This window comes from Haliaeetus leucocephalus, unplaced genomic scaffold (assembly GCF_000737465.1).
Source record: "Haliaeetus leucocephalus isolate CR32 unplaced genomic scaffold, Haliaeetus_leucocephalus-4.0 Scaffold92, whole genome shotgun sequence".
Lineage (NCBI taxonomy): Eukaryota > Metazoa > Chordata > Aves > Accipitriformes > Accipitridae > Haliaeetus > Haliaeetus leucocephalus.
The window spans coordinates 3,114,874-3,142,649 of NW_010972528.1; the positions used below are offsets into that span (position 1 = coordinate 3,114,874).

General features: G+C 48.2%; 1 protein-coding gene across 1 annotated transcript in view; it reads right to left on the reverse strand.

The window, feature by feature from the left end:
* Window positions 1–8,842, reverse strand: part of NECAB2 (N-terminal EF-hand calcium binding protein 2) — an 86,292-nt gene extending 77,450 nt beyond the window's left edge. Inside the window, exon 1 of the mRNA XM_010584623.1 lies at window positions 8,645–8,842. Coding sequence (XP_010582925.1) covers window positions 8,645–8,842 — 198 coding nt within the window. The remainder of the gene's footprint in view (window positions 1–8,644) is intronic.
* Between the last annotated feature and the right edge of the window lie 18,934 nt (window positions 8,843–27,776).

Genomic DNA, 27,776 nt, shown 5'->3' on the forward strand with positions numbered 1-27,776 from the left:
AACATGAATCATTCTTTTGCCCAAAGTTCTTCCTAGGCTGCATAGGGCAAAGTCAAAGCTGGACTTTCTGGTGTACTTCAGCAGAGGCAAACACCCTCTGCTTAAGCCAGACCCAAATGGTTGGAGTCACTGTGTCCCAGCTTCAAGAGCGGGTCATAAAAACTCTGCTAGGATTACAGCTTGTGACCACTCCAAAACTGCTTACTTCTTGGGCTGACCTTCAGTTTTTTAGAGCAATTAGAAGTTTTGGGGGGAAATCCTACCTGTCTCCACACTTATGGACTTCATTGAGGTTAAATATGGGTTTTGAAGGGCCGGCCAGTCATGGCTTGTCTATGGGAAGAAAGAATAAAGCCAGGCAGGACAAGCAGAACCCCAGCAAGCCCCGTGGCTTTGGCACACATCACCCAGACATGCACAATATGCCCTGCCCAGAGTATGAAATATTCCTCTTTTCCTGGCTTGGACACCCCAACTCCTCACTCCCCATGAGCACCTCCAGATGAGGTACTTTTCTTTCTAGATGCTGATTATTTCTGGCTTTTTTTTCTTTCATCGCCACATCCTTCTATTACTGTTCCCACCACTTTGAAACAAAGACATTACATCGAGTCTAACGCAGGAGCAGCTATGTCTATTTTAAGGTCCTGTGGGGGATCGCCACCCTGCTAAGCACAACTGGCAGAGGGAGAACAGGAAGGCAAAAACAATAGGTAAAATGTAGCTTAAAGTGAGATAAAGGCTCAATCTGCAGTGCTCTGCTCTGTGGAGCCACCAACCTTGCAATGAACTCTCAGAGCAAGAAGAAAAAAAAATAATTAAGAAATGGAAGAAATGTTAATAATGCAAGTATTTATGTCTGGCTTCACTAAGTGAACTTTTTAGGGCTTTAAATCCCCTAGATACTCCTAGAAAGTATGACTATTTGTACACGAACACGTTGATGGAACATCACATCAGCTGTGTTACCCACCAAGGTTTATTCTACAGGACCAAGCTGTTTAGTTTTTATTGCTAATGAGCAAGATTTATTCTTCCAACTTAATTGGCCCACCTAAAATTTGCAGACACAAAAAAAATTTCAAAGAGGACACCTCGAGGGAAAGCAATTTGAGATAAAGTAATCTGTCAGCACAGGCAGGGAGTACATCAAGGTATGAACACTGGAATGAGCATCGGGAGGCTGATAAAGACATAATATACTCCATGATAGACTGGTAATGCTGTCAAAAACACTGCTTCTGTGAAGACCCAGGATTTACGCTCTAGCTCAGCAAACAAGAGTGGCCTCCCACACACAACCTGAAGGTGCCCTCTGTTCACGTCTTGAATTAGTTGTTGCGCTGTGGGAAGGATGCGGCGTACTTTTGGTAAGGGAAAGGTGTAAGATGTCGTCATGGAAGGGAAACTGCAGCCCCTCACACCTCCCCTACTACCAGTGGGTCAAACCCCCGAGGGCTGCTCAGTGCCAGGCTCCCAGGGAGCTTGGGGAAAGGAAAGCTCCAACCAACTCCAGGAAGAAGGCATTGCAAGCAAGGGTGCTGCATCATCTCCAACACTGAGGCTGCAGAGCGGGTCCACCCCGCCGTCACTCTCTGCAGGCTTGCAGTAACTCCATCACTGCTACTCTCACTCAGCAGCAATGTCACTTAGATTTAGTCAAGGCATCAGCCCTGGAGGTCAGCGAGAGTGGAGGCAGTGAAATATTGATGGAGAAACGCCCTGTCCTGCCAGGCCCTTGGCAGCGATTGGCTTCCTGCACCTCCACCCTGGCCGAGGACCGTCCCCAGGGGCCAAGGGCTTCACAAAATGAGCCGGCAGCACTGCAAAGCCTGACCAGGGATGCTCTTTCTGCTCCATCACCCCCAGTTCTCCAACCATCAGGGTAACACGCTGCTTTGAGATGGTAAATGAGAAATTATCCAGTGCAAAAAGTACTACAGCAAATATCTCCCCTATCAGCTACGCTTTAAACCTACTTAGCAAGTCTCCTGAAGCATAGGATAAGTCGCAACGTGAGCCCACAGGATACACACAATATGGCCCACATTAACCCATTTTATAGGATTTACACAGGCAATGCATGCAGTTTGCTGTCTGCAGCATACTTACTCCATTTACCAGGTATCTAGATGAATATAAAATCTATTTAGAGCAAGCAAACTCTGCCAAGATTTCCAATAATTTTTTTTAAATGTACATTTTTGCTGTACTCTCAAATGGTTACTACAGATATTTGGCTGGCAGAAGTGAGCAACTCAAAATGCTAGTGGTAATAATAAACTTGAAAAAAAAAAAAATGATGGTTTCAAATTTAAACATTCAGTTCTGCCTTCTCAAAGCTCCTGGATGAGAATGTACGACATTGGAGGCTGCTTAATGCAGGTTTTCTCAGCAATTTTATTAAATTCACATAAGCACTCCCCCAACAAGCCTAAGAATTATTATAGGGTTTGTAGAGTTTATTATCCCTTCAGCAGGTTAATATGATGTTGACTTAGAGTGCAGTGGAGCTAGAATTTTGTTTTCCATCATTATCTTGGTGCAGAATCAAGGACAAACCAAAGCTAAGTCTCCTGGGTGAGGAAAGCCTATGGATGAGAAAGCATCCAGATACCCAGATATACCTAAAAACCCAATTAATCTGTTCATTATGTTCCTACATTCCTGTCCTTCCTTTCTGTTCCTCTCCCTACAAGTCTTGACACCGCATTTGGAGCCAAGACAAGGTTTTATATCAGATATGGCTTTTAGCTCTCGAACTCAAGGTACCGGTAGGAACTTCCTCTCCTACAACCTCTCTATATTGCTCTTCCCAGTAATAACGGAAGAAAATACTGACCTGAAGCTTTGCCACTTTGGACTACATCTTTAGACACCATCAGGCTAATGAGCTTTCCCCATGCAAGGGGAAAGGTTTGATTTTAGTGTTTCAGTAAGAAATATACCATTGGTGTGGAAATATTGTCCTGTCTGGAGTGGCTCCGCGCGGAGCAAGGCTGCTACAGAGCTCCAGGTCTCCTGGCATTTTTCCCATTCCAAAGCACTTTTTTTTTTTAACCTCCCCAAGAGAAGAGCAGTTAACACCATGTCCTAGCCTTTCCTTTCACTCTCACCTTCTCCTTAGACTTTACGTAGCTGTCCTAAATAAGAGTTGCATGAGACAGGTAAAAATTACGTTTGATGTTACCACCTTCACAGCACTAGAAGTTAGTTTTCCATAAATGTTGGCCCTGGGTGCAGCTCTGTTTCAAGCACCTGCTTACAAAGCCCTGAAGAACAGAAGAGAAAGGCTGAACTCTTCTTTGCAATTATGTACCTTGCAGTGAGCAAACCCCAAACGCACAGAGCCCAGCCATGCCCTGCCAGCGTGGCTCGAGGGGACGATTTCAAACCATGGATTTTGCATAGGGAGGATGGAGGAGGAGGAAAATAGCCTTCCCTGTTCACTCAGAGAAGTGAGAAGGTAAGCAAGGATACAAGGAGGAGTGAATCAACCTTAAAAAAAACAAACCAACAAAAATCAAAACCCAAACAAACCACAGAAGGAAAAAAGGTCAAAGCAGAAGGGGATTGGGAAGGGATTCCTGTGGCTGCAATAGTTTTGCTAGTTAGGGCTGCACTGGAAATTGCATCGTTGACAAAACAGTTGGAAAACTGTGCCAGTTTTTGGATCTACATTTGGAAACACACCCTTGGCACAAACCAAATTCTCTATATCTTCTATCCAAACTCCTTGCTCAATCCCATGAGGGTGAAGAAGTGCAAATCAGATTTGGCCACTTAAGAGAGGGTGCAAGAGGAGCCCTAAGCAGGAGAGCTGGATTTGAAATGATCTTTCTGACCCTGTCAAAGAAGGGAAGAGGCAGGTAAGGGTCAAAATTAGTTTTCAGCAAAAGACAGAGCAGATGAAACAGAAAGCTTCATCTGACCTGAAATGAATGGCACTGCTTTTTTCAAGGGCATTTAAAATAAAGCCAAAAAGCAATGCACTTAGTCACCATTGGCAAAGCCAGAAAGGAGGCAGGGCTGCCAGTGCCCCTTGGAGTGCACAGTCCTGCCATGGGGATGCTCACCCATACCAAATGCTGACCCTTATTTTAGGTGCCAAGTAGGAGATGAGGTCTTCAACGGGCTCTCCCTGGCGTAAACCAGAGGGAGCACCTCTGCCTGCAGGTCTTACATGAGCTGGAGTTCACATTCCTGCTGTCATCACAGGTTTTTGACAGAGATGTGAAGGCAGGAAGAGATGAGTAAGGACAGTCTGTAAGTCAGCACTGAACTACTCCCAGACAGAGCAATACCTGTCTAGACATTTCCCATGCCTTGGGAGCCATCCACCTCAGCTCTATATTGCATGTGGACTCATTCACACTCAGCAAATATGATCTGATATAGGCTTACCCACGCACACTATATTCTCCTTTTCATAAGTCTTGTGACATCTGAGGATTTGCTCTCGACTGGGAATGCCACCACCACCACATGTGGATTTGAGCAGCACCATGACAGATTCAGCTTCCTTTTAATAAAGGGGGTTTGTCCTCATGGGTGCAGAAGGAAGGTCGGGGCATCTTCGAGCAGCCCAGAAGGCAGAGAGAAAATGTAGCATTACCACAATCCCACATCATAAGCTGCGGATAGACACTAGTTATCTACAGCAGATTACACATGCTGCCAACCCTAAGTTTTTGGCTCTTGCGGACAGAGCAGCTGTGTGCAATCCAGACCCACGGAACAAACACCCAGAGGCAGACACCTGAGGGTGAGCACAGGATGGGTGCAGACCCTTTGCTCAACCCCAACCCCTTATGCTGATTTGACTGACATTGTAAGAGCTGACCATTAAATGCAAAGTGATGTTCTCCAGGTTCCTGGAGTGACACATCACCTCCACTTGATCTATGACCACCACTGAAGAGCATCTGTCACTCCCTAGTTTTATTTGCTGCCTACTTTAGGCAATGCTTAGGACTTAAATATCTTCTTCATTAGTTTGTTAGCAGGGTTTAGTTAATATGCAATTTTAGCTATTTTTTACACTTGGAAATCTATGATTTTGAGCTGAACTAGTAAACATTATTCAACGTTTTTTAATCCTTTACCTAAAAAGACACAGGCAAAATAAAAGAAAAACACTGAAACTAGCCCAAAGTTAAGATTCATCCCCCAAGTGGTAGTAGCCAGGTTGATGGCAGAAGACATCTAACCCCCTTGTATTTTGTTCTTCCTCAGCCTTCAGTTTTGCCCCACAACACCACAGTTTTGTTTCTTTGGTGGTGTCCTGGTTTCAGCTGGGATAGAGTTAACTGTCTTCCTAGTAGCTGGTACGGTGCTATGTTTTGAGTTCAGTATGTGAAGAATGTTGATAACACTGATGTTTTCAGTTGTTGCTCAGTAGTGTTTAGACTATAGTCAAGGATTTTTCAGCTTCTCATGCCCAGCCAGGGCACCTGACCCAAACTGGCCAACAGTGTATTCCATACCATGGGACATCCCATCTAGTTTAGGAACTGGGAAGGGGGCGGGCAGGGAATCGCCGCTCGGGGACTGGCTGGGTGTGGGTCGGCGGGTGGTGAGCAATTGCCCTGCGCATCATTTGTACATTTCAATCCTTTTATTACTACTGTTGTCATTTTATTAGTGTTATCATTATTAGTTTCTTCTTTTCTGTTCTATTAAACTGTTCTTATCTCAACCCAGGAGTTTTACTTCTTTTCCCGATTTTCTCCCCCATCCCGCTGGATGGGGGGGAGTGAGTGAGCGGCTGCGTGGTGCTTAGTTGCTGGCTGGGGTTAAACCACAACAGGTGGAAAGGGCGTAGGGAACTTTGTACTGACCCACCAGCCACCCTCACACTCTGGAGGAGTCAGAACAAGCGCTTCGGGGATGGTTGAGTCAGAGGAAAGCCAGAACAGAAGAGGAAGAAAAACTGACTAAGGTACCATTAGGGTCAGAGTCATCTTGTCTAATTCATAGCCAAAACCAAGCTTAACCCTCTTTCCCCAGCCCCCAATGAACTGCCTACATAGCACACCAGCTTGTGCAAACAGGTTAGTTAAATGTAAAATCTTACAGGCCTTTTACTTCATCCCCACCCACGGAGAAGCCGCACTGCTGCGTGGCTGGGACTCGCTGCTTCCCCAGCACATCCAAGTAATGCAATAACATGAATGAGTTAATTGGAAGGCACGTTCTCATCCCTGAGAATTCAGTGGGATCCTTGTTACTTACCTGCTAATGTGTGAAAATTAACCTAAATGTGTGTTCCCATATTTAAACTCTTTCTATGAAAGGGGGGGAGGGGGGGGGGTCTCACAGTGCACTTGAAAAGCCTGTTACAGCAAAGCTACAGCTTCAATTGATGTTTCTATTGTAACTGGAGAAAAAGGAGAGAAGCAAATTCTAAGGAAGGAGGGGGGAAAAAACCCTGACCCCTCAAACCTTACATTTCCAGCATCCATTTCTACTTTTAGCAGGTGAGAAAGGGCTTCCATTCCCATTATGAAAGGGAAAAAGGATCAGGAGCTGCACACCCAGCTCTATTGTATTTCTGAAAGTTCATGGCTCATTTTCTCAGCTCAAACCTCAAAGTGAAAAAAAAAGTCCATTTAAAGATGGTAAAGTTGAACAGATAAGATACCATTTTGGTGGAAAAACAGTCCTAACTCAAGAACTTTTTGTACAAACTTAACGTTGCTTCCCCATTGCATTTATGCTCTGAAGCCCAGATTCCAGATTGTTGTAAAATTTGGTAATTTCAGGGCAGGTAAAAAAAAACCCCAAACAAAACCAAAGCCCAACCAAACCCAGAAGCAGACAAGTTAACTTAAAAGACATTGCATTTTTCCTTTCAGTTTGCCCATGAAGCAACATTTCACACAGCCCGGAGCTGCCCACCTGCTGGCCCATTTCACCAGGCAGGACCATCCATCAAACGCTCTGAGCTGCTTTGGGCACCTCAATAGACACAACTGCACCAGTTCATTCAGGGAACCGAAATGTCTATCAGCCCAGGGTCCTCAGAGTTTTAATGAGTTTTGGATTTGCCAGCCCATGCTGATGCCTACCAGGGACATAGTAGAAGATTCACCAAATTATTTAGAAAATGCAAGAGCTTGCCTGGAAGAGCTACTACTGCCTAAGTCCGAGGAGGCTGGAGGAGAGCGTGAGTTATCCTTTACTACAGCCAATGCCTCAGTAGTTTATTTTTGCATTCACTACATTTTTTTTTAAAGCTAGGAGATAGCAAAGCTGAGTATCTATGTGTTTAATCACTAGATGCTGCAGAAAGACTGTGTAATTACACCGTTTGCATTCCAGTTGATTCCACCCTGTTCTCCCCGTTCGTTTAAGTGCAAACAGCCTCGTTAGCTCCCTAATCAAGAAGTCTATAAATACCTCAGCCCAGGCACTAAGCAGGCCCCTGCCTGCCCCCCCAAACCTGGGTAAGGGAGTCCCGGGTCGCACACACTCGCAGGCATCCAGGACCACGCTGCCCAGCCTCTCACAGCTGCAGCCCTTCAGGGACTGGGGTCCAGGACCTGGGGCAGATGCAGGACCTGATCTGCAACCCTATGCCCAGCTAACCTGCCGCAACCCATGGTGCAAGACTGGGAGGTTTGCAGGACCCTGCAGTCCTGCATCCCCATCCAGTCAAGCTAATACCAGGATTAAGGACCTACAGTGCCTCCCCATCCGAGCTGGTTCAGGGGGTGCAGGACCTGGGAAAGGGGCTGCAGGACCTGGCGTGTACCCCAATGCGCAGCTGGTACAGAGGGTGCAGGAAACAAGGTGTACCCCCACGCCCAGCCCGTCCAGAGGGTGCAGGATCCTGGCAAGGAGATAAAGGATACAGGCTACATCCCCATGCCCAGCCAGTCAAAACCCAATGCGGGACCCGGGCTGCACCCTCATGCCCAGCCACCTTGGGCACGGAGGGCTCAGGAAAGGGGGTACAGGATCCAGACTGCACCCCCGCATGCAGCCGGTCCAGGAGATGCAGAACCAAGGTGCAAGTTATTCCCAACTGTCCCAGGGTGCGCAGGGCAAGGGGATGCAGGACCCGGGCTGCACCCCTAGTGCCCAGCCAGTTTAGGAGGTGCAAGGTCCAGACAAGTGGGCGCAGGACGCGGGCTGCAAGCCCATGCCCAGCCAGCCCAGGGGCACAGGATCTGGAAAGGGGTTGCCCCTTTCGCCCAGCCAGTCCGGGAGCTGCGGGACCTGGGCTGCGCCCCATCCCATCCCATCCCCAAGCGGCCTGGGATGCAGGATCCGAGGAGTAACCCTGCTGCTGCCGAGGCGGTCGGGGGGCGCAGGATCCGGCAAGGAGGGTGCGGGAACCGCGGTGCGCTCCCGTGCCGGGCAGCCTGCGCTTGCGGGAGCCGGGCAGGGGGACGCAGGAGCCGGCGTGCAGCCTCTTGCCCAGCCGGGCCGGGAGACGCAGAACCCGGGAAACAACGCCCATCCCGAGCCGCTCGGGTGGGCGCGGGACCCGGGCCGAGGGGGTCCGGCGCCCGGGCTGCACCGCCGCGCCCGCCCGCGGGGGTCGCCGGCCCCGAGGACTAACCCCGATCCCGAGCCGGTGCGGGATGCGGGCCGGGAGGGGTGAGGGGGGCGGGAGCCGGCCGCGGGGTACACTCACATCGAGGATGACGGAGGTGCCCTTCCTCTGCGCGGCGGCGGCTCCCGGGCTGAGCAGCTCCCGCTCGGCCACCCCCTTGTCGCTCATCCTGGCCACCACCCAGCGCAGCAGCCCGTCCAGCCCGCGGAGCGCCGGCGGAGGCTTGCGCAGCAGCCTCTGCACGCCGGCCCGGCAGTAACGCGCTGCCTGCTCGCACATCGCTCAGCCCGGCCTCATGCCGGAGCCGGGGACATCCCCCTCCTCCTCCTCCTCCTCCCCCTCCTCCTCCTCCTCCCACCGCCACACGGCGGACGGCGGGCCGGGGGGGGTCCTGCCCGAAAAGTAAGGGGGGGGAAGGGGGGTATGTCACCCTGGAGCAGCTCCGGTGGGTGCTGCCTGCGTGTGTCCCCCCCCGCTCCAACATAAAGCATCCTTTTAGGCATTCTCTATCTAAAAAGAGTATTCCTATGGCATGCCCTCTGCCCTCTGCAGCCTCCCTACCCCCACAACAGATTTTCGCAGCTCTTTGTACGGAGAGCAGAGAACAATTTTCTTGCTGGGAAATAAAACTTGCTCCTGACCCTCTAGCCCTACTCCAAAAAGTCCCTGTACAATGAATAGCCAGCGATTCCAGCTGGGGTATGGCAGCATTCGTGGCTACAGAGCTCATCATCGCGGTGCTCAGCCGGACAAATATTTCTAATCCTGTCATTCTCTATTGTGAGGATATTCCTTGGTGATACTCCTGTGCTCACCTACACAGGTCAAGATCTAGACTTGCAGTAGGGGCAGTAAGTCCTCTGGCCAAATTGACACTAAATCATTTCATCTGCTGCTCCACACTTGAGCAGATGCTCCCTCCCAGTTTGAGTTCAGACCCAGAAAGGCACCAAAGCCAGAGAGCTCCGACCCAGACCCTCTCGGAGGGTTCCCCAGAGCGCTGGAGCTGCCACAGGCTCCGAATGGCCTTTCCCCCCTGCCCACCCACGGCAGCCAGACCCTCTCACAGGCAGCTCTAGGGGGCCTCATGCCCTGTAAGGGCCACATCCCCAGATTTGAACATCTCTGACGCAGAAGCCAGCAAGCCTGGCACCCCCATGCAAGCATTACACACTTCCCACGCTGAGCCCTGTGCCTGATCTCCAAACAACGAACAGCTTGATCACTCCCAAAGGCCTGACCAGCTACTGCTTTAAGAGAAAAAAAAAAACAGAAATAAATGATTTCTTGAAACAGAGCTTATATATTGCAGTGCACCAGAGCCCAGACCCCCCAGCAAAGCCTACCTGGAGGTATTATTTAGCCTCTTCTTCTAACCACCCATCTTTATTTGGGTAAATTAGGGTGAAACTTCTGTGTTTGAAGTGATAGGTGGGGGAATGCACATTTTCCTCTCAGCTGCCACTCAAAGAAAAGCGAGTGGGAGCCCCATTCTCTCTGCTGGAGTACACGGATAATGGCTGGAGGCTTTTGAAAGACTTTTAAATAGATGGGGCACAGAGAAGTGTGGCAGTAGGCCAGAACACCCATGGGCTGAGCCCCTCTTTCACCAAACTCTCGCCCTTCAAGGTTTCCTTCTTCTTCAGCAATACAAAATTAATGGGGGAAAATGGAAGAAGTTCAGGGGGTTTATGTTGGCTTGTGGGAGCTACATGGAACACTTTAATGGCTCTGTGTTCATTTACAGGAATGCTCAGAGCAGGCTGGTGTGCAACCCAACCATTGCTCAATCCCCACTTACATCTCACAGCAAAGATAATCTAAGGCAAGACACATTTTACCATCCTTGCCACCAGCTTAGGTGGGCTGGATCCCTACGCACCGACTGCTGGTGCTGATCGGCCCTTACCCCTTATGGCCTGAATTATTGCTCTCTTTTGTACAATCCTCAGATTATTTATATGCTTCTTTCTCCTTTAGACATGGCTAAATGGCTGGTTCAGGTTGTTTTTATCACACCCAGTTTAGGATTACTATATGCTCGTTATTTAAAACTATTTCCTGAGTAAGTTTATAAATAAGGTTCTTTGAATTATCTTTTCTGTGTGCCATGAAGATCCATTACTTGGCTTGGAAGTTTGGGGCTATTTCTGTGCTTTTGTAAAAAATCAGTTCTTGTTAATGTCAAAACTGGCTCTATGGAATTTAAATACTCATTTTTCCTCCCAAATGGATCTAGATAGAAAGAGTTTCAGCAACTCAGATATTAGAAAGAAGCCAGCCATTCGCACTGGGAAGTTAACGAGCCAAATTGCTATGGGCTCGGTTATTCCCAGGTTTCCATGAGGTTGAAGTCTCCCATTGAGGAATAAATGGAAAAGACAACTTCGTACTTATCTGAGCCAGCTGAGAGCACAGGAATTCCAAAGGTGTGTGCTCAGACTGGTCCCATCCCACTTGTCACACCACAGCCAAGGGGCAGGGCAAAGGCACAGACCTCAGGGTGGAGTCGGTGTGCCAAAACTCATCCCCTGCTTCTTGCCAAGGGAGATGGGACACTGTCCTGTGCAAATAAACACAACTGCAGCCAAGGCATCAGAGCTTTGCCAGCCTCTCCCGCCACCCTGTGCTACCAGTCACGGCACTGCCAGGGTGCCCAGCAAACAGCCATCAACCAGGGCCAGAAGAAGAAAGCAAACAAATGATGGACAGGTGGAGACAATAAGGTTTTGCCTGCTGTAGGACACCTGCCTGCCTCTCTAGCTGCTGCCCCCTGGCATCCAGCACACTTTTTGCTCTTTCCTTAAGGTTGAAGAAAGCAGGTCCACCAGCAGCCACTGGTTGCCTTGAAAGTTTTATGCGTATGCGTAACGCAGATGCTGAGTGTCATAGCAATAAATAGGAGACAATAGAGAGGAGACAACAAAAAAGCACAGTTAAATCCAGGCAAAGTGCATCCCAGTGAAAGCAGAAAGCATTAATTACAGGTCTTGATAGACTCAGAGTGCTCAGGCCATGCAGTGCCCAACAGCAGCAGAGCCCAGCATGCAGCACAGCCTGCTGTCTCCACCGCTGACCCGGTGGCATTTTGCTTTCGGCACTGCTCGGCGGGCAGAGAGCTTAAACCCTGTCCGACGGCAGTAAGGGCGAGCTGCAGGGGGAAAGGCAGCAGCTGCAGCTCCACCTTCTCTTCCTTGATGTTTAACAGTGACCTTCCTCACTGCTGCGCTTGCCAGGCACACGCGTGGTCCCAGACCACTACAGTCTTATAAATGAAGGATACAGTAAGGACAGGGAGGTTGTTGAAGGCTGAGAGAGATCAGACATATTCTCCCACACCCCAGCTCCAAGTTCAGAAACTCCGAGATCTGAAGAAAAGGCTATTGCTATTCCGGTTTCAAGCCTGATCTTGGCCCAACAGTTTTTCCTCCCTGGTGTACGTGGTGCTCAGCCCAGAGCATTGGTTTACCCCATCACCGGTGATGTTTGCTCTACCAGCTTTCATAGGGGCTTTATTCAGGTGCTACACCCACTATTTTCCAGCAGCTTCTGGAAAGGCTATTGGAGCAGGAGCTCAAACCATGTGCTGTAATTTCAGATGAGAGGCCACCTGAAGAACCCAAGGGCTTCTCTGAAAGAAAGGTCCGAGGCAGAGCTGAAGTCCTGCCTGCACCTCAGCGTGGCAGGCACAGACAGCAGCTTTCATCGCTCCTTTGAATTCTGCCTTCTCCCCCCTGCCCCTCTGTGCACAGCAGGGACCTTTATTTAATTAAAAACTTCCAACAGGCAGGACCTGCAGCCTCACTTAGTGCAAAATGTCACATATGACTTACTAATATTTACTAATGACTGAGGGATTGAGGTTAATCCAACAGTTCGATGGCTGGAAGGGGAAATGGCAACCCTGTTACAGAGATGGGAATTAGGCAGAGCAACCTTGCCTGCCCAGCCTGGAGGCTGAAATGCCACTTTAGTCCCTGCACTAATTTAGGTTTATTATAATACAACGTGTAATCACTGGGTGATTTTATAACAAATTTATACCCCAGCTTGAAAACCTCACACTGCCAACAGCACCAAGGTAACGCACCTGTCTGGACTGAAGAAGACACAGGGAGACCACATACACATGCAATCTATGTTAACTCCCAAAACTACAACAAAGCGCCTCCCCTCTGCAAGTTGAGGGATGCAGCGCTGACCGTTTGGGTAACACAGCTCACCCACACCGCCAATAAAGCATCGAGTCCACCGCCGTCACTGGGATCAGGGTTTCTGATCCAGGCCCTACAATCAGGGCAGGAACCAAAGCGAGTATGAAGCTTCAGATGCATCATTTTACGTCACATTGATCTTAGAGTGCTACACTGGGTCTTGCTTTAAGATAAAATGTAGACTTTGACTTTAAATACCTCCAGAGCCTCTTCCAACTGCAGTTACACTAATGAGCAAAAAACCCCTCTTTTAAAGCACTCCTGTGTGAAAGCAGACAACCAAAAGGGTTTTTCTGAGGAATTACTCAGCCCACCCAGTGCAACTGGCTGCTACAAATGGAGACCAGGCACAATGTGAGAGTTCAGGTTATTCCTGGTTTTAATCCTAAAGCCAACCCCTAGATATCTGGGAAACCTTGTAAAGGGGAATTACCTGGACTAACCTCACTGTCAAATAGAACTCCTGCAGCATTAGGAGATCATAGTCCTCAGATGCCCAGACTTCCCTAGAGCTCTGAGACGGTTCTCCCGAGCAGTATGAGCAATTACCACTATTAGAAGAAGAAGAGGAAAAAAAAACCCCAACCAAAACCAAAAAGACCCCAAATAAATAAAAAATCAAAGCTCCAAATCATAAGAGACACCTTGCAAGACATACACAGGCTCATCCCTGAGAGGGCCTAGGAGCTGTGCAGCTTCTCCCAAGCTCTGGGCATTCCGTGAAATTCAAGACACCTGGGCTGGGGGCTCCACGCCAGCTCCAGGCATGGCCTTTCCTCCCCAGGCAAGCTGCCAACATTTAGTGGAAATCTTAAAAACCAAAGAACATTGCATTTTTGTTATTCTGAGGTGCAGGGATGCAGGCAAACAGCAGGTAAAATCCTTCTGCTGATGGCTGCTAAATATATTCAGAGGTTGGTTTTGGTTTGGTGGGTTTTAGCCTGTTTGTTTGGTTATTGAGGGGGTGTTACCCAGCTCTGTTGTTTTGGCAATTGAGAAAATGAGCATTTAACACCAAAACCCACCCCCCCGCCCTTGCTTAAAGTTACAGGTCACTGACTTGATAGAGCTTGTGATTGTGTAGCTGTAGGGAAGAGATATTGTAACAATTTTCTGGCATGTTTATTAATTATAATAGTGTTCACATAAAGCAGACCAAAATATTTTTCCTTTCAACATGCAATTTAGGTCAGAACTATTAAGAACCCTTGGAATAAGCTAATCCATTTCTAGTGACCTTTCAAAATTACCCTTTGTTTCTCGTGCCTGGTACACCTCATATCGGATCATATGTAACAGTATAAAAAGCACAGAAATGGGGAATTGTAGACTTTCAGATTCATAAGCCTGTGTGTGGGCATGACCACCAATTAAAGAAGCAGTTGATTTATTGCACCTAAATAAATTAATGCCTCTTTATAATTGACCTCATGTGTTCTCCCCAACTGCAACATAAAACTATTAATTTACATTATTTTAATAGGCAAAATGTGTCTGTAAATGTATTGAAAATAGAGCTATCAAGCTTCTTCATAGCAAAAGCGGAGAGGGAGGGACTGGCATTTTTTCCCATCGCTCATGCCCTCATAACTAATTTCTAAAGTAATTTCCTCCTTTGCCCAGCAGATACCACCTCTGGCCACATTTGTGGGAGGACAAGAAGATTTCCCCAATTTATTGGGAACAATAAATACCATTAATTACCACTCAGGGGTGAAGTCTGACAGCTTTCAATGTAAGAGGGACTCTCTCTGGGGTACCCAATATAGGCACGATGGCAACGTCCCTCCTGGCAAGAGCCGGGGCAGGGGCAGGATGCTGGCCAAGAGCTGCCCCAGGCAATGCTCAGTTTAAAGAAATAAAATAGAAACCTTTCTCGTTCTTAACATATTTAGCCTGTGGCGAAAGCTGTGAATGCATGGACGTTATTCAGAAGGGCATAAAATTTGCCTGAGCATCCCTTTGCCTGCAGCAATGCTTGCTCTCCTCAAAGCGCCATTGAAACGGCAGGATAGGAGCGATTTTGGCACAAAACTTGTGCCAATAGAGGCTGAACCTACAAGTGAGGCTTGCTTCACATAGCCCCAGCACCACACTGGATGGAGCCCGAGGGCAGGAGCACCCCAGACCCGTTCTGCCGGAATGGAATGGCCAGAGGAGGAGTTGGACATGAAAATGCCGGAGGGGTCTGGCACGCTGTGCTAACGCTCGGGGACCACTTGGGCAGCTGCCAGATGGCTGTAATTTGCCCTCAGCCACTCCGGGGACACCTGGGACCAAAAGTTTCACATAGCTCCGGGGTTCACTGGTGTGTTTACACTGTGTTCCTAGATGGGATCCCCACGGGCGAGGGATCACTGCCACAAGCACACACAGTAAATGAGGTTCAGGGTAAGCAAGTGGCATGGCAGCAAGCACTGGCGGCGAGGAAGAGAGGTCTGTCAGGTGCTCCCCAAAGGATGCTCGCTGCAAATCCCAGGTGTGAACTGGACTTTCATGTACACACCATCAATTTAGTAGCATACTCAAGGCTGCTCCTTACTGCTCAAGGACCAGGCACATTCATTTTTCCTGCAGCATTTTACTTGTCCTTATTTGCTGTCCTCAAAGTGACAGAAGTGGGGAAATTATTTATACCTTACACCGCTCCAGTAATTATTCACCAAGAGTTTGGGTGAGTAACATCTTCCATTTCTCCAGTCCTGCTCACCACTGGACACACACAAAAAAAATCACTTTAGGAGCACATTATTTGGTTTCCTTAGTGTGAAGCTATTTTAAAATGCTGCTGTATTTGCCACTTTGCGATCAAACCCATGTAATTTAATGGGTTTCACTGAGACATCAACAGGCCCGCAAGGCAGCTATCGATTTCCCACAACAAAGGGCTGCTCTTGAAATAATTTCATGGGATCACCATTAAGCGACTTTGAGCTGCAGGTGCTGGAGTGCACATGGACGAGAGCTTGCTGGGATCTCACGGAAAATGTCCCCTTGCGCGAGGCAGCTCCTGACCCAGCACCCCCAGGGAAGCGTGACGGTGAACAGAGCAGCAAGTGCTTTTCCCCCACGAAGACCCCTCCATCCCACAAGGCTAGAGCTGGAAAAGGGCCACCTTCATCCAGTGGTGGTCACCCTGATGGAAATGCCGTGCCCGCAGCCTGTGTGGCACGGGAGGGCTGCACGCCTTTGGCACAGCATGCAAGGACATCTAGTGCCCGATGCTGAGGCTGCAAGGAGGGACTGGGTTACAGCAAAGTGTGGTTTTCTGGCAGTTTATCTCCTCCCAGCAACAAAAAGTCCCCCTGGGCCCAGCACCAGCGGTGCACCACAGTGGGGTCCCGGTGGGAGGGTCGCTGTGAGGCTCTGATGTGTTTCAGCCCTCTGTGATGTCTGGGGCTTCATCTCACCAGCTAGAGCTCCCAAAAAGCCCTTGTCCCTTTGTGTAAAACACAGCCCCTCTGACAGGTCCAGTTTGGGCAGCTTTGGGCTGTTTCCCCAGCTGGGCTTTGACACGTCCCGCACAGCTCATGGGGTAATGTAGGTAATGCAGCAGGGCTGATGAGAATGTAGGAATTGTGTCTTCATCTACTTGCAGTGCCCACCTTTCTATTCTTCTCTTCTCTTCTATCTGTTTTGTGAGCTTCTCAAAGTTCAGCACAGACCCAGCATCCTAACAGAACGTTGCACCTGGGGATGGAGCTGACCACATGGTTTGCAGCAGAAGCCAATCTTGTTTTCAGAGGACATACTCCCATCCAAGCTACCCAGGTGCATTAAAGCTGCTTGGGCAACAAAAACAGGGCTTGTCAAGCCCCTGTACTAGCAGAAATACCGTATTTCTGAGGATAATCTAAGCTATCCACAGTTGAGGAGGGTGGACAATCAAGATTTCAAACCCATCTCACAGGCCTAAAAGGTCAGAGCACCGCAGAGTGACACACGGGTGTAACAGCGGTTTAGGCACAAAGCATGTTTGCGTAGTACCCGTACCGGTCATGTCCCTGCAGAGCCCCGGGACGCAGGCTGGCAGCAGGGAGGGCAGTCGCCCGGCCGAGCACTGCGGCACGCTGCAGCTGAGGACAGAAACTCATTGCACCAAGGCACTGCCAGCAGATGCCCCTGCCCACCTTAAGCAGCGGCCCTCACTGTAAAATAGAGATTTTCCTTAAACGAGACTCCGCGAAGATGGTTGGAGATAGGGAAGGTCCCACTGGGCCACACAGTTTAACAGAGACCCCGAAATAATTGCGGATTTGGGATGGCTTAATCTAGCCCATGCCCGCAGGTAGGGATGCGTTCCTTCGTGCTGTAAAGGAATTTTGCTCTGCAAAACTGAACTCGTCTCCCAGGGAGCTTCCCAAACCCTTCATTTCGGAGCTGTGAGCTTTGCTGGTGAGGTCGGGAGAGGGAGCTCTGCTGCTGCGGGACGGACCCACGGACGCCTCAGGGAGGGTTGAAAGCCTGTTGTCGACCAGACCTTGGAGCATAGTATGCTCGTGTTTCCTAAATAAAATACTGATTTAAAGAGGTTTTAATTGAACGCATCAAGATTTTTCCAGTTGGCTTCCCCTCTCTCCTTGGAAGTTTAAAAAAAACATAGCCATTCACAAAATTGGTGCAAGTTTATCAATAACTTTGCGCCCCCTAAATATCACTTTTTTAACTAACTAGCTTGCTACCCGCGGATCGGTGCTGCCCTGCTTGCACAAAGCCTCTGTGTGACTCCCCGGCACCCACCCATCCTCCCCCCTCCCACCCACCACCTGCATCTCTTTAAAAGATCTCATGAAAGATCCCAGCTCCGACCTTCCCATTGCCAACTGCATCCCAGGTCACGCACATAGGTCTTATTCTCTTAATTGGGGTTTGAATCACACCTCCAGAAGCCCAAAACTGTTTCTCAGCAAAACCTGTCCTGACAGCTTTACTGCCCCATGCAAGTCCAGATTGGTGCTTCGGGTTTGGCAATACAGCTAATCACCTCCTTAAAAACATGTCTGTACAGTCTGTACCCAGATAATCACATAATACGATGTCCAAAACACCATGATGGAGAAGATCACCACGTTGTTTCTGTGCAAATCTGGCAAAGCCCGGGCTGTCTGCTCCTGCTGTGAGGCCAACATGCAGAGCCCTCAGCCCAGCAGCAAACAGCATCTTTTTGGGGGTCCCAGGCACAGATTTCCAGAGAAACCCATCTTCCAGCACAAGCAATAGATATCTGAAGGGGTTTACCCTTCCTTTGTCTGCTACTTAGTGATTTCAGATAGCAAGACACAGGGTGGCAATTAAACTCCAGGCAACTACGACTTTGTAACTTCTGGAATATCATGGAAAAAAGATCCAAAGCAAACCACAAATTTAAGTGGTAAAAGACCTATTGTAATGTTTTTCCAGAGATGCCTTCATTCCCAGTTTCTAGGTGCACCTGATGATGCACATATTTCAGTAAGAGACAATGCAGTGTGAGACACATCGGCAAAAATATGAAGCTAATTATTTACCACATGACTTTTCCCATGAAAATGGCAGAAATAGAGCTATTAAATGAAACCATGCTATAGCTATAACTGCAAAGGACTCCTAGGCCACCCAGATTGTCTGAGTTCATTGCAGCGAGCTCTGTCTCAAAAGGAGAGGTTTCTTTCTCGGCTTCCTTAGCTCCGACTCTCACATGGTAGAAACCCATTTCTCACGATGGGCATCCAGGAAGCGCAAGCATCGGGTGGGATATCAGGTACCAGGACACAAGGGTCCCACCTGACAGATCTACCAGCAGTTTTCTTCATGTGTCACTTCGGATTTGTGAAGAGTGGCTATATTAAATAGCTGAATAAAGCTTGCATCCGTGACTGCAGAAATAGAGAATTCTTAAATTGCAAATAGATAAACTACCTGTATCTCTGGGTTTCTTCCTGGCAGAAAAAACAGTGCTTATGGGTTGCATCCATGGGTTGTTTCAGATCCTTGTTTGGGTTCCCTTCATTTCTGAGCAATCTTAGAGGGATTCCCCCAATGTGCCTCACCTGCTGTCTCCAGAATAAATCTGGTGCCTTGCAGTAATGTTTCTGAGGGTTTCTCTACCAGGTGCACACTGAATCACAGCAGATTCACTGCTTTACCTTTGCCTCCAGGATTATGCCAAGTGACTCCAGAAGCCCATTATAGACTTGAAAACCATTCCACCTCCAGCAGACAGATTCCCAGTGCAATGCTCCTGTCCTACTGTATATTCTTTATGGCTATGAAGCATTTCTAGCTATTAGTCTCAAACTTGTAAAGAAAATAATCCAGGGTTGTTTATTTTACAGCATTACAGGGCACACTTTAATGGCCCACTGCAAACTTTGATTGCAGCAGGGAGATGTGAGTCTCCCAATAACCCCTCCTGAGAGGAGCAGGCAGAGTTCAGTCCCAAAGAGCCAGCAGGCTGGAGGACACCGGGGCTGTCAGCTTGGGAAGAAGTGTAGCGGGACCAGGAGAGGCCACAAAGCCTGGTGAGAATAACCTGGGCACCTGCAGGGTCCCCAGCTGGGGCCAGCCAGGCTGGCACGGCTGCATCAACTACGTATTGCTGGGACCGATCTTATTGCTAGGAAGTTCAGGGATCAGGGAAATAAATTATCAACAGGTGCCAGAGGCATTTAGTTGGAATTACAACTCACTGCACATCACGGTCCTGAACCGGCTGGGGAAGTCCCTCCAGGCAGTCATCTGGGATTTTGGAAAATGGCCATATGGGTGATGCTGGCTTACTAACCCATCCCCTTCCCCAGCCCTAGCTTATGGCTCTCACTCCTATTCTGCCATGCTGACAAGCTCTGTGCTGGCAATCACGACATGCCTGACAGCAAAACTGCCTCTTACACCCCCCACCACAGACACCAACACTCACCTGCCCTGGAAGGCTGCAGAAAAGCACTGGCTGCTCCATTTTTAAGGCAAAATACAAAAGCTTTGGCTAACAGAATAGTCTCATATGTTTCTGAGACCACCTGCCAAGAGGAGGTTTTCTCAATGACTTTTGGGGATGGAGTTATGACAACATAACGCCATCACATATTCATCCTCCTCCTGAATGACTTGCTGCCCAGGCTCAATCTCTCATCGTGGTTCACATGCCAAGGTTATAAACAACCCTCACAATACAATATGCTTGGATAACAGCCCGGCCCAGTATCAACCGCAAAATATCTAGTAGTATGGGCATTGCCCTCCAGCCCTGACAGCCAGATTAGATACTGCCAGGAAGCCGTATTTGGGGCCGGTCCTTCAACAAATTGTCGTGGTTTAACCCCAGCCAGCAACTAAGCACCACGCAGCCGCTCACTCACTCCCCCCCACCCAGTGGGATGGGGGAGAAAATCGGGAAAAGAAGCAAAACTCGTGGGTTGAGATAAGAACGGTTTAATAGAACAGAAAAGAAGAAACTAATAATGATAATGATAGCACTAATAAAATGACAACAGTAGTAATAAAAGGATTGGAATGTACAAATGATGCGCAGTGCAGTTGCTCACTGCCTGCTGATCAACGCCCAGTTAGTCCCCGAGTGGCGATACCCCCCGCCCCCACTTCCCAGTTCCTAAACTAGATGGGACGTCCCATGGTATGGAATACCCTGTTGGCCAGTTTGGGTCAGGTGCCCTGGCTGTGTCCTGTGCCAACTTCTTGTGCCCCTCCAGCTTTCTCTCTGGCTGGGCATGAGAAGCTGAAAAATCCTTGACTTTAGTCTAAACACTACTTAGCAACAACTGAAAACATCAGCGTTATCAACATTCTTCTCATACTGAACTCAAAACATAGCACCGTACCAGCTACTAGGAAGACAATTAACTCTATCCGAGCTGAAACCAGGACACAAATAAACAATGATTTCTTTTAATATTTACTGAAATACAAGCACCAGCTCACACCAGGAAGTTTTTACGTTTGCAGTCACACTAGAAGGTAACCAAGCTACGATAAATACAATACTCCGCTTCCTAAATCAGCACAAGGGTGCTCGCCTGTGCCCCTGCATTGAAGGGGTTCTTGATGTAACTAAGGTTTGGGATAGCTGAAAACGGAGAGAAGAGCTAGAAAGAAAAAGGCACCCGTGGCTCCCACAAAGGCCAGTTTGAAGACACCACCTTTACATGACAGTGAAGCGCAGCAAACTATCTGCCCTTCCCAGACTAAAAATGCAGCAGGGACCAGCTTCATTCAAGGGCCGCGTGGCATTGGTGAAGGGCAGTTAAGCATCCCTAGAAAACGTCCACTCTTAATAAAAAGCAACACCATTTCCCAGCTCCCTGTAATAATCTCACTACTCCTCCTCCAGGAATGTGCTGCATTTCTCATCTAAAGGAGAGCAAGAAATACGCAGCCCATGCCCAGCTAGCTTCTGCCTCCGCACCAGCAGAGCTGTACGTGGAAGCAGCCTCCAAAAAGCCATCGGCGGCTGCAGAGCCAGGCACACCAGCACCCTGCACACCACCACAGTTGCCACCTTCAGATCCTCTGGCACAAATCCAAGGAAGTTTCCTCAAATAGTTCATTTTTTTTAGGCTTGTGCTCTTTCGGCCTTTTGCATCTTTGCTGCCCTGTTAAAGCCTTTCCTTCAGCTCCCCATTCCGGACAGCCGTGTTTGCTGAACTGGCCATTACCCATCACTAGGACACATCAAATCCTTCTCGTAGATGGGGTGGCTCCTACCTGCAGCCACTGTAAGGATTTCAAAGCCAAACTTTGCCAGCAGTGAGATTTCCTAGGGTGGACTGTTTATTGAGAATGGAATTCCCATTTGTTATTGTAAGAGCTGTCAGAAAGAAAAAAACAAACACATTCAGGTGGCAGTTTCAAAGTGTGATGAAATGGACTGTCCTGCTTGCTGAGCTTTTTCCACGTAATATAAACTTCAAAGTAGTAAATAATTCATGAAATATCATCCTGACAAATCTGAGTATTAGGGAATCAGAGGAATATGGAAATTATATTTCCATATGGAAAATGCTTAGTATTAGTTCTTTCACCAAGCAGGGGCCATTGGAACTTTTTAGCCTCGGAAACAGTGAGAATTTGGGGCTCAGTCATTCAGCCCTTAACAGAATAAGCACTTTTATCCCACGCATTTCCACTTCCCTTATCAGTGCAGTATTCAAAGCCTGTTGGGACTGCTCACATGAGGAAAAGGGGAAGATCATTCATCCATAATGATATTCAACCAGAGTAAGACTATTGTTTCAGCTGCAGGACTGCTTTCAAAGCCCTGTAATTTTCTTCACCTAACACTGGGAAAGCAGCACACACTCCGCTTGCAAACAGGGATCTGCTCCAGCGGAGCTGCATCGCTTCCCCTGCAGCAAGCCATTTTCCAGCACAGGGACGGAGGGGTATCCATTACATTGTTTAAAGGAAGGGGGGAAAAAAAGCTTTTGTTGGAAATGGATGTAACAGAGCACGAGGAAGGTCACAGGGGACAGGCAGCCTGGGAACAAGCAATTCCACCTCTCTTTGATTTGCTTTCCTTTGTTTTGGGGTGAGAACATTTCACTTGGCCAGCTCTCATCCAGCTCCCCCATTACGTCATATCCAGATTACTCAGTGGATGAGGTATTTGGAGTGGTACATCAGACAGATAACCTTTATTTATATAACTTTATCTTTTTCTCAGACACTTGCTTCTCTATCTTCCTGGAAGATGTTTATCTAAATATTTATATTTTCAAGAACGTGAACTTAGTTATATCAACCTCAGGATGACAGCCACCTTAACTATAGAATGGTACTAGGGGTTGCTGCAGACCTCTGCAGCATTGCCTGGGAACTTTTTTTCTTCTTACAAACACCAGTTCACCAAAACCAGAAATATGCAGGGGAAGAAACCACTTCTGGTGAAACACAAATCTGGAAATGTCTCTCAGCCTTGAGATGGAAGTGCCAGCCAAAAGGGGAACCAGAAATCCACCCTAAAATCCCAGAGGTTACAGCATTCACCACAACATCAGAGCGCTGTGTCTGAGGTTCTGCTATAAATCCCCGATCAAATGCTGGTTTCTGTGTCTGTTTCTAATGAAAAATTTCCAAAGACCACCTCTATGTAAAACAGAGGGAGGATTTTAAAGCTTTCATTTTCAGGGGAGAACACCCTCTTACTATTATACATTTGATCAGGTCAATGTATCACAGAGATTGCATGTTGCCTGCTTTAACACACTGCCCTAAGCCATCTTAGTTATGCTCCTGCCAGCAAAAATACTGCCAATTATTCATACTCCTGAGAAACTCTTTTGCTTAAACTTCGTGAAAGTGCAATACAGGGGATGAGGTATGTTTTTGCAAATAGGTTACTTCAGGCAGTGCCAGTCACTCGTAATTCATTCATACGAAATGCCACCCTTCCCTCTCATGTGTCTTATTGCTCATTAATTGCCTTAATTTCCTGGGCAGCTGCCAGAGATGCCATGACAAGAGCAGCATTTACGGGAAAGCTGCTCCAGCAACCTCTGTGAAATGGAATTTGGCAAACAGGTGCTGGAAAGGGCTCAGGGAAAACTTTGATTGCAACATCTGAGCTTGGAAACAGTGCTCCCACTGCAGTGCCCAGGACTGGCTCTTGCCTTTCTGGCCATGCTGACACCATCCTTCCCAACCAGCTGCAGGAAAACTACTGGGGAGCGGATACCCCGTATCTCCAGTTTCCCTTTCCTTACATTTTCCACATGCAAGGTTGGACCCTGCTGAACCTCTCCCATCCGCATGGCCCCCAGACCCACGCAGACACCCACACGTGCTGTCAGGAAGGCTGCCAGCTCCGGGCAGGGCTGCCACCCACCACCCTTGTGGGAGCGAGCCCACAGCACATCCCACCCACAAAGCTGTTCAGAAGCATCAGCTGTGAAATCCCTCTAGCCCTGGGCCACGACATGTCAGCATCTGCTGCCGCTGCTTCTTTTCCCAGGCTGCGGTTCGATAAGAGAGTAAATCCAGCACTGGCATCCCAGCAACCAGATTTTAAAAAAAAAGGAGAAGAAAAAGAAAACTCAGCTGCACAGCACAAGGGATTCACATAGCATAAACTTTCCACCAGTTCAAATTTGCTTGGAAACAACACTGCTAAGTTAACTTTGTGCAAATTGATTCATTGTTCATCTTTATTGCAGCTGCCATTGCAGCTTGGGAAGACGAACCTCTCACCCCCCTCCGTGTCACGATGCCCATCACACATACCCCTTTCCTCCCAGCTGGATGAGGCCATACAGGCCCTGTGTCCCCTTTGGTCCCCAAGCAGGATGCCCTGCAAGGGATGGGCTGAATCCGGCACAGCCCATGGAGCTCCCAGCACCGCAGCCGCTAGGGCATCCGCATTCAGCATCCCACCACTTTGTCATTTGCTTGGTTTTGCTAGAGCTTAATGTTTTAACTGAAAATTCCATTTATTACTCCAGAAAAACACCAAGGAATTTTTTTCTGACATACAAATTCCATAGCTTTTTCAGCTGAAAGATCTATGGGTCGGTTTATTAGTTTTGAAAGCTATCTCTGCCTCTGAGACCTCTGCTGACTCGGAGTTACGGTAATACTGGATAACTTGGGTATTAATGCCAAGTTGCAAATGAGGTTTGCTCTGTTGGGCCAGCTCTCAAAAGGAATGAATGGTTTGGGCCTGAAACTGCATCTGTGGTCTATAAAAAACCACAGCTCTCCTGGTTTTCTAGGTCTTTATCATTAAAGGAATGATTTCATCCTGCCCTTTGCTTGTCCTCTGGTTAAAATTCGCCTCCCTGGCAAAAGGCTCAGTGGCCCATAAAAGCGCAACTCACATTTGGAGACTTACCCAATATAATATCCCAAAATCCGCACTCCATCATCAGCAGTAACTTTACACGCTCACAACCCCTGTTGAACTGCCTCTTCTTTCCCAGCTTGCAGTTAGCCCCTGTTACCCCGAGCAAACCCCTTCTGACCTGGCTCCAGCCTAACACCGCAGCCAAACCAGCTCTGTTTACCTCGGAGATAGCTGGGCTGTAATCAAACACCCCAGCTCGGCCAGCTGCCGTGAGGACCACAGCACTTTGCAGCTGGCGTCCCCATGCATAAAGGTGGTTCCTGCAGTTATTTCACCAGCCCCTTCACTTCCAGTGAGACCAAGACATGGAAATTCACCTGCGGGGTAAATATCTTAAATAAATAGTGCTTGCACCTTCCCAACAGGGTTTCCCGGCTGGCGATGGTGCCGGGTATGGAGCAGAGCCATGCTGCCCGTGCATGCGTGCTGCCTGGCTCGGGATTCCCCTCCTTTCCCTTGTTTCCAGCTTGCTGTGGTGTGGCGGTAAAATCAGGCAGAACCATCAACGGCACTTCCAAGAAATGAACGTAACCAGCAAAAATTGGACCGGAAAACAAAATCCATTCTGTGTCCTTCGCAGAAAGTGCATGGGAGCTGCCTGCTCTGCCCCTCCTCAGACAAGCTCCTGTAAATCAATATATTAGTGGTCCTGCTTCTTTGAGCCAAGTTATATATGGGTGCCCCTACTGAGCAGAAGGGCACGTTCATATTCCTGAAGGCAGAAATGCCATGAGACATTTTCCTTCCCATGATGGAGCAGAATCTCTCTGTCTCTGAGCTGCACAGCAGAGGATCCTGGTTTTGTCCTGGCCCTCAAGTCTTAGTCCCCAGGGATGCCAAAGGAAACTCTTCCTGGACAGCTGATCCATGCAGGTTTCCAGGCTCTGGCAGAAGGCAGGATCCAGCCAACAATAGCAACAAAATTTGCGCTCCCTTTTCTTACTCCTCACTTAGCCACTCTCTAGCCAGGAGCTTGCTTCAACCCTTGCAGCTTGCTTCAGAGCCCTGGAAGTCAGATGTTGTTCCCTGGAGCCTCCAGGCTTGGTTCCAGCTTGAAACCCCTTCTGCTAGAAGACCCCCCCTCCACCGTCCACCCCCTAAGTGCTCCCCAGTTACGAGCAGCTTAGCACAACCTCAGGAGCTGTCAGTTAGGCAGTGATGCACTGGCTGCTGGCCTGCCTGCAAATTTCTATATTTCACAAATAAAGCAGGTTAATTTAAGCCAGCACAGTCTGCAACAGTCTAACAGCTCCCTAAGGGTCCTTATAAAGCTAAGACTCAGGCAATCATTGGACTCGCAATCTATTGTAATGTCCTGTACACCTTTTAAAGAGAGTGGTCTGGCCAAGATGTGGCTGGATTTAGTCCTGTGCTCAAAGACAGAAATGTGGCCAAAAAAAGTGAATGCTGGACAACCAAAGGGGTTCCCAAGACTATTTTACTGAGATGATTTCAATCCAGATGATAGGTAAAAGATGGCTCTTTTCAAAAAGAGGGTACCCTTCCCTTCATTTAAGAAGTGAAAGCTCACAACAAACATGCTCTGACATCTTATTAAGTCCTTCATCAAAGCAAAAAGTAGAAGCAGTAAGTTTGCATGTTAATTGCATAATAAAAGGTATCTGAGTTCAGACTTGTACAGTCAGTTCTGCCACACCCGCAAGCATGTTTATTTAAAACACATCAGCCTTGACTACAAGGACTCACTAGCAAAATAAAATTAAAAAAAACAATTCTTTTTTTTTTTGTCTTGTTGGTAAACTTCAAATCCTTGTTTCTGTTCTTGGTGCATAATTTTCCACTGCTCCTGGCAAGTGCCAGCAAGTCTCAGGAGCTTGTTCTGCAAAGACACAAACTGGGGACTGATCAGTTCAGGGAGGAAACTGAAGGAGGTTGAGAAGCCCTGAAGGACAGAAAATGAGTGCCTGATGTGTAGCCCTTCTTGTGGAGTGACAAACATCACCTCTTAGTGGCAGCCAGAGGTCTGAATAAAAAAAAAATCCTGCTCTATCCAAATTCAGCAGTGCAGGGAGTTGATTGAGGCTTCCCTGACCGATCTGCTTTGGTCACCATGGCTGCAGAAGGTTCCCCCTGGCCAGCATGGAGAGGACACCAAAGGACTTGCAGGGGATGGAGAAATGAAGCAGAGTCATCTCCAATTTTAAATAGTCCGCTAACTCACCAAGGTAACTTCCCAGCTGGGCCTCACATGCAGCAATGGAAATGGTGGTGAAAGCATTTAGCACCTCACCTGATGAAGCTGTGTCACTAGCATGGGTGGAACATGATGTGCAGAAGGCCCAGGAGGAGACTATTTTTTTTTTCCTGGTCCCGTCACATGCTGTAGGTCAAGGTCATAATGCATGGATGAATCCCATACATAACAAAGCTGGTATCTGTTAACTCTCACAGCTGATTGTTTTGGAACAGTAATTCATATTTGCCTCCCTGGATACAGAGAACTGAATGACAGCTTGGATTAGCACTGCGCAGCCTTGCCCTGAGGACTTGCTGTTGACGAGCAAACCACCACCTCTGCTATTGAGATCCTCTGCTTTGACATCCCTCGGGGGCAGAATATAGGATATTTTTTAAGGATCGGTTGTGAAAAACCACTTCCCTTTCCGGTCCTACACAGGGCAGGCAATCAGCTTATCCCTCTTGGGTGAGAAAGCCGGCTATTTAAAACAGTCACCCAAGCTCCCCCAATGCAGGCACAGGCTGCTGCCCTAGTTAGGAGCTTCCCAGCACAGGGCAAATTAGATCACCGTAATGCAATACAGGATACAGGAATGATCAGCATGAACACTGTGACTTTGACCTCAGTGATGGGAAGAGCAGCATTTCACTTGACACCAATCCTATGCCCTTATTCCCAGCACACTCTGATGCCCCCCCCCCCCCCTTTTTTTTTTAAGATGCCCTTTGGCTTTTGTTCTCTGCTCCATTTGCTTTTGATGCAGGAATTTGAGAACTAGCCAAAAATGGTATTTTTAGAAAGGTGAACATTGATCACTCTTTTTTTTCTAGCAAAGGTCAGGTGCAGGAGAGGAACAACACAATCCTGCACTGCTTGGGACCTAAGCTCCTATGAGGAGCATAAGACATCACTTCTGGGGAGTACCAAAAACATGTAAGATGGCTCAGGACCACATTATCCATACTC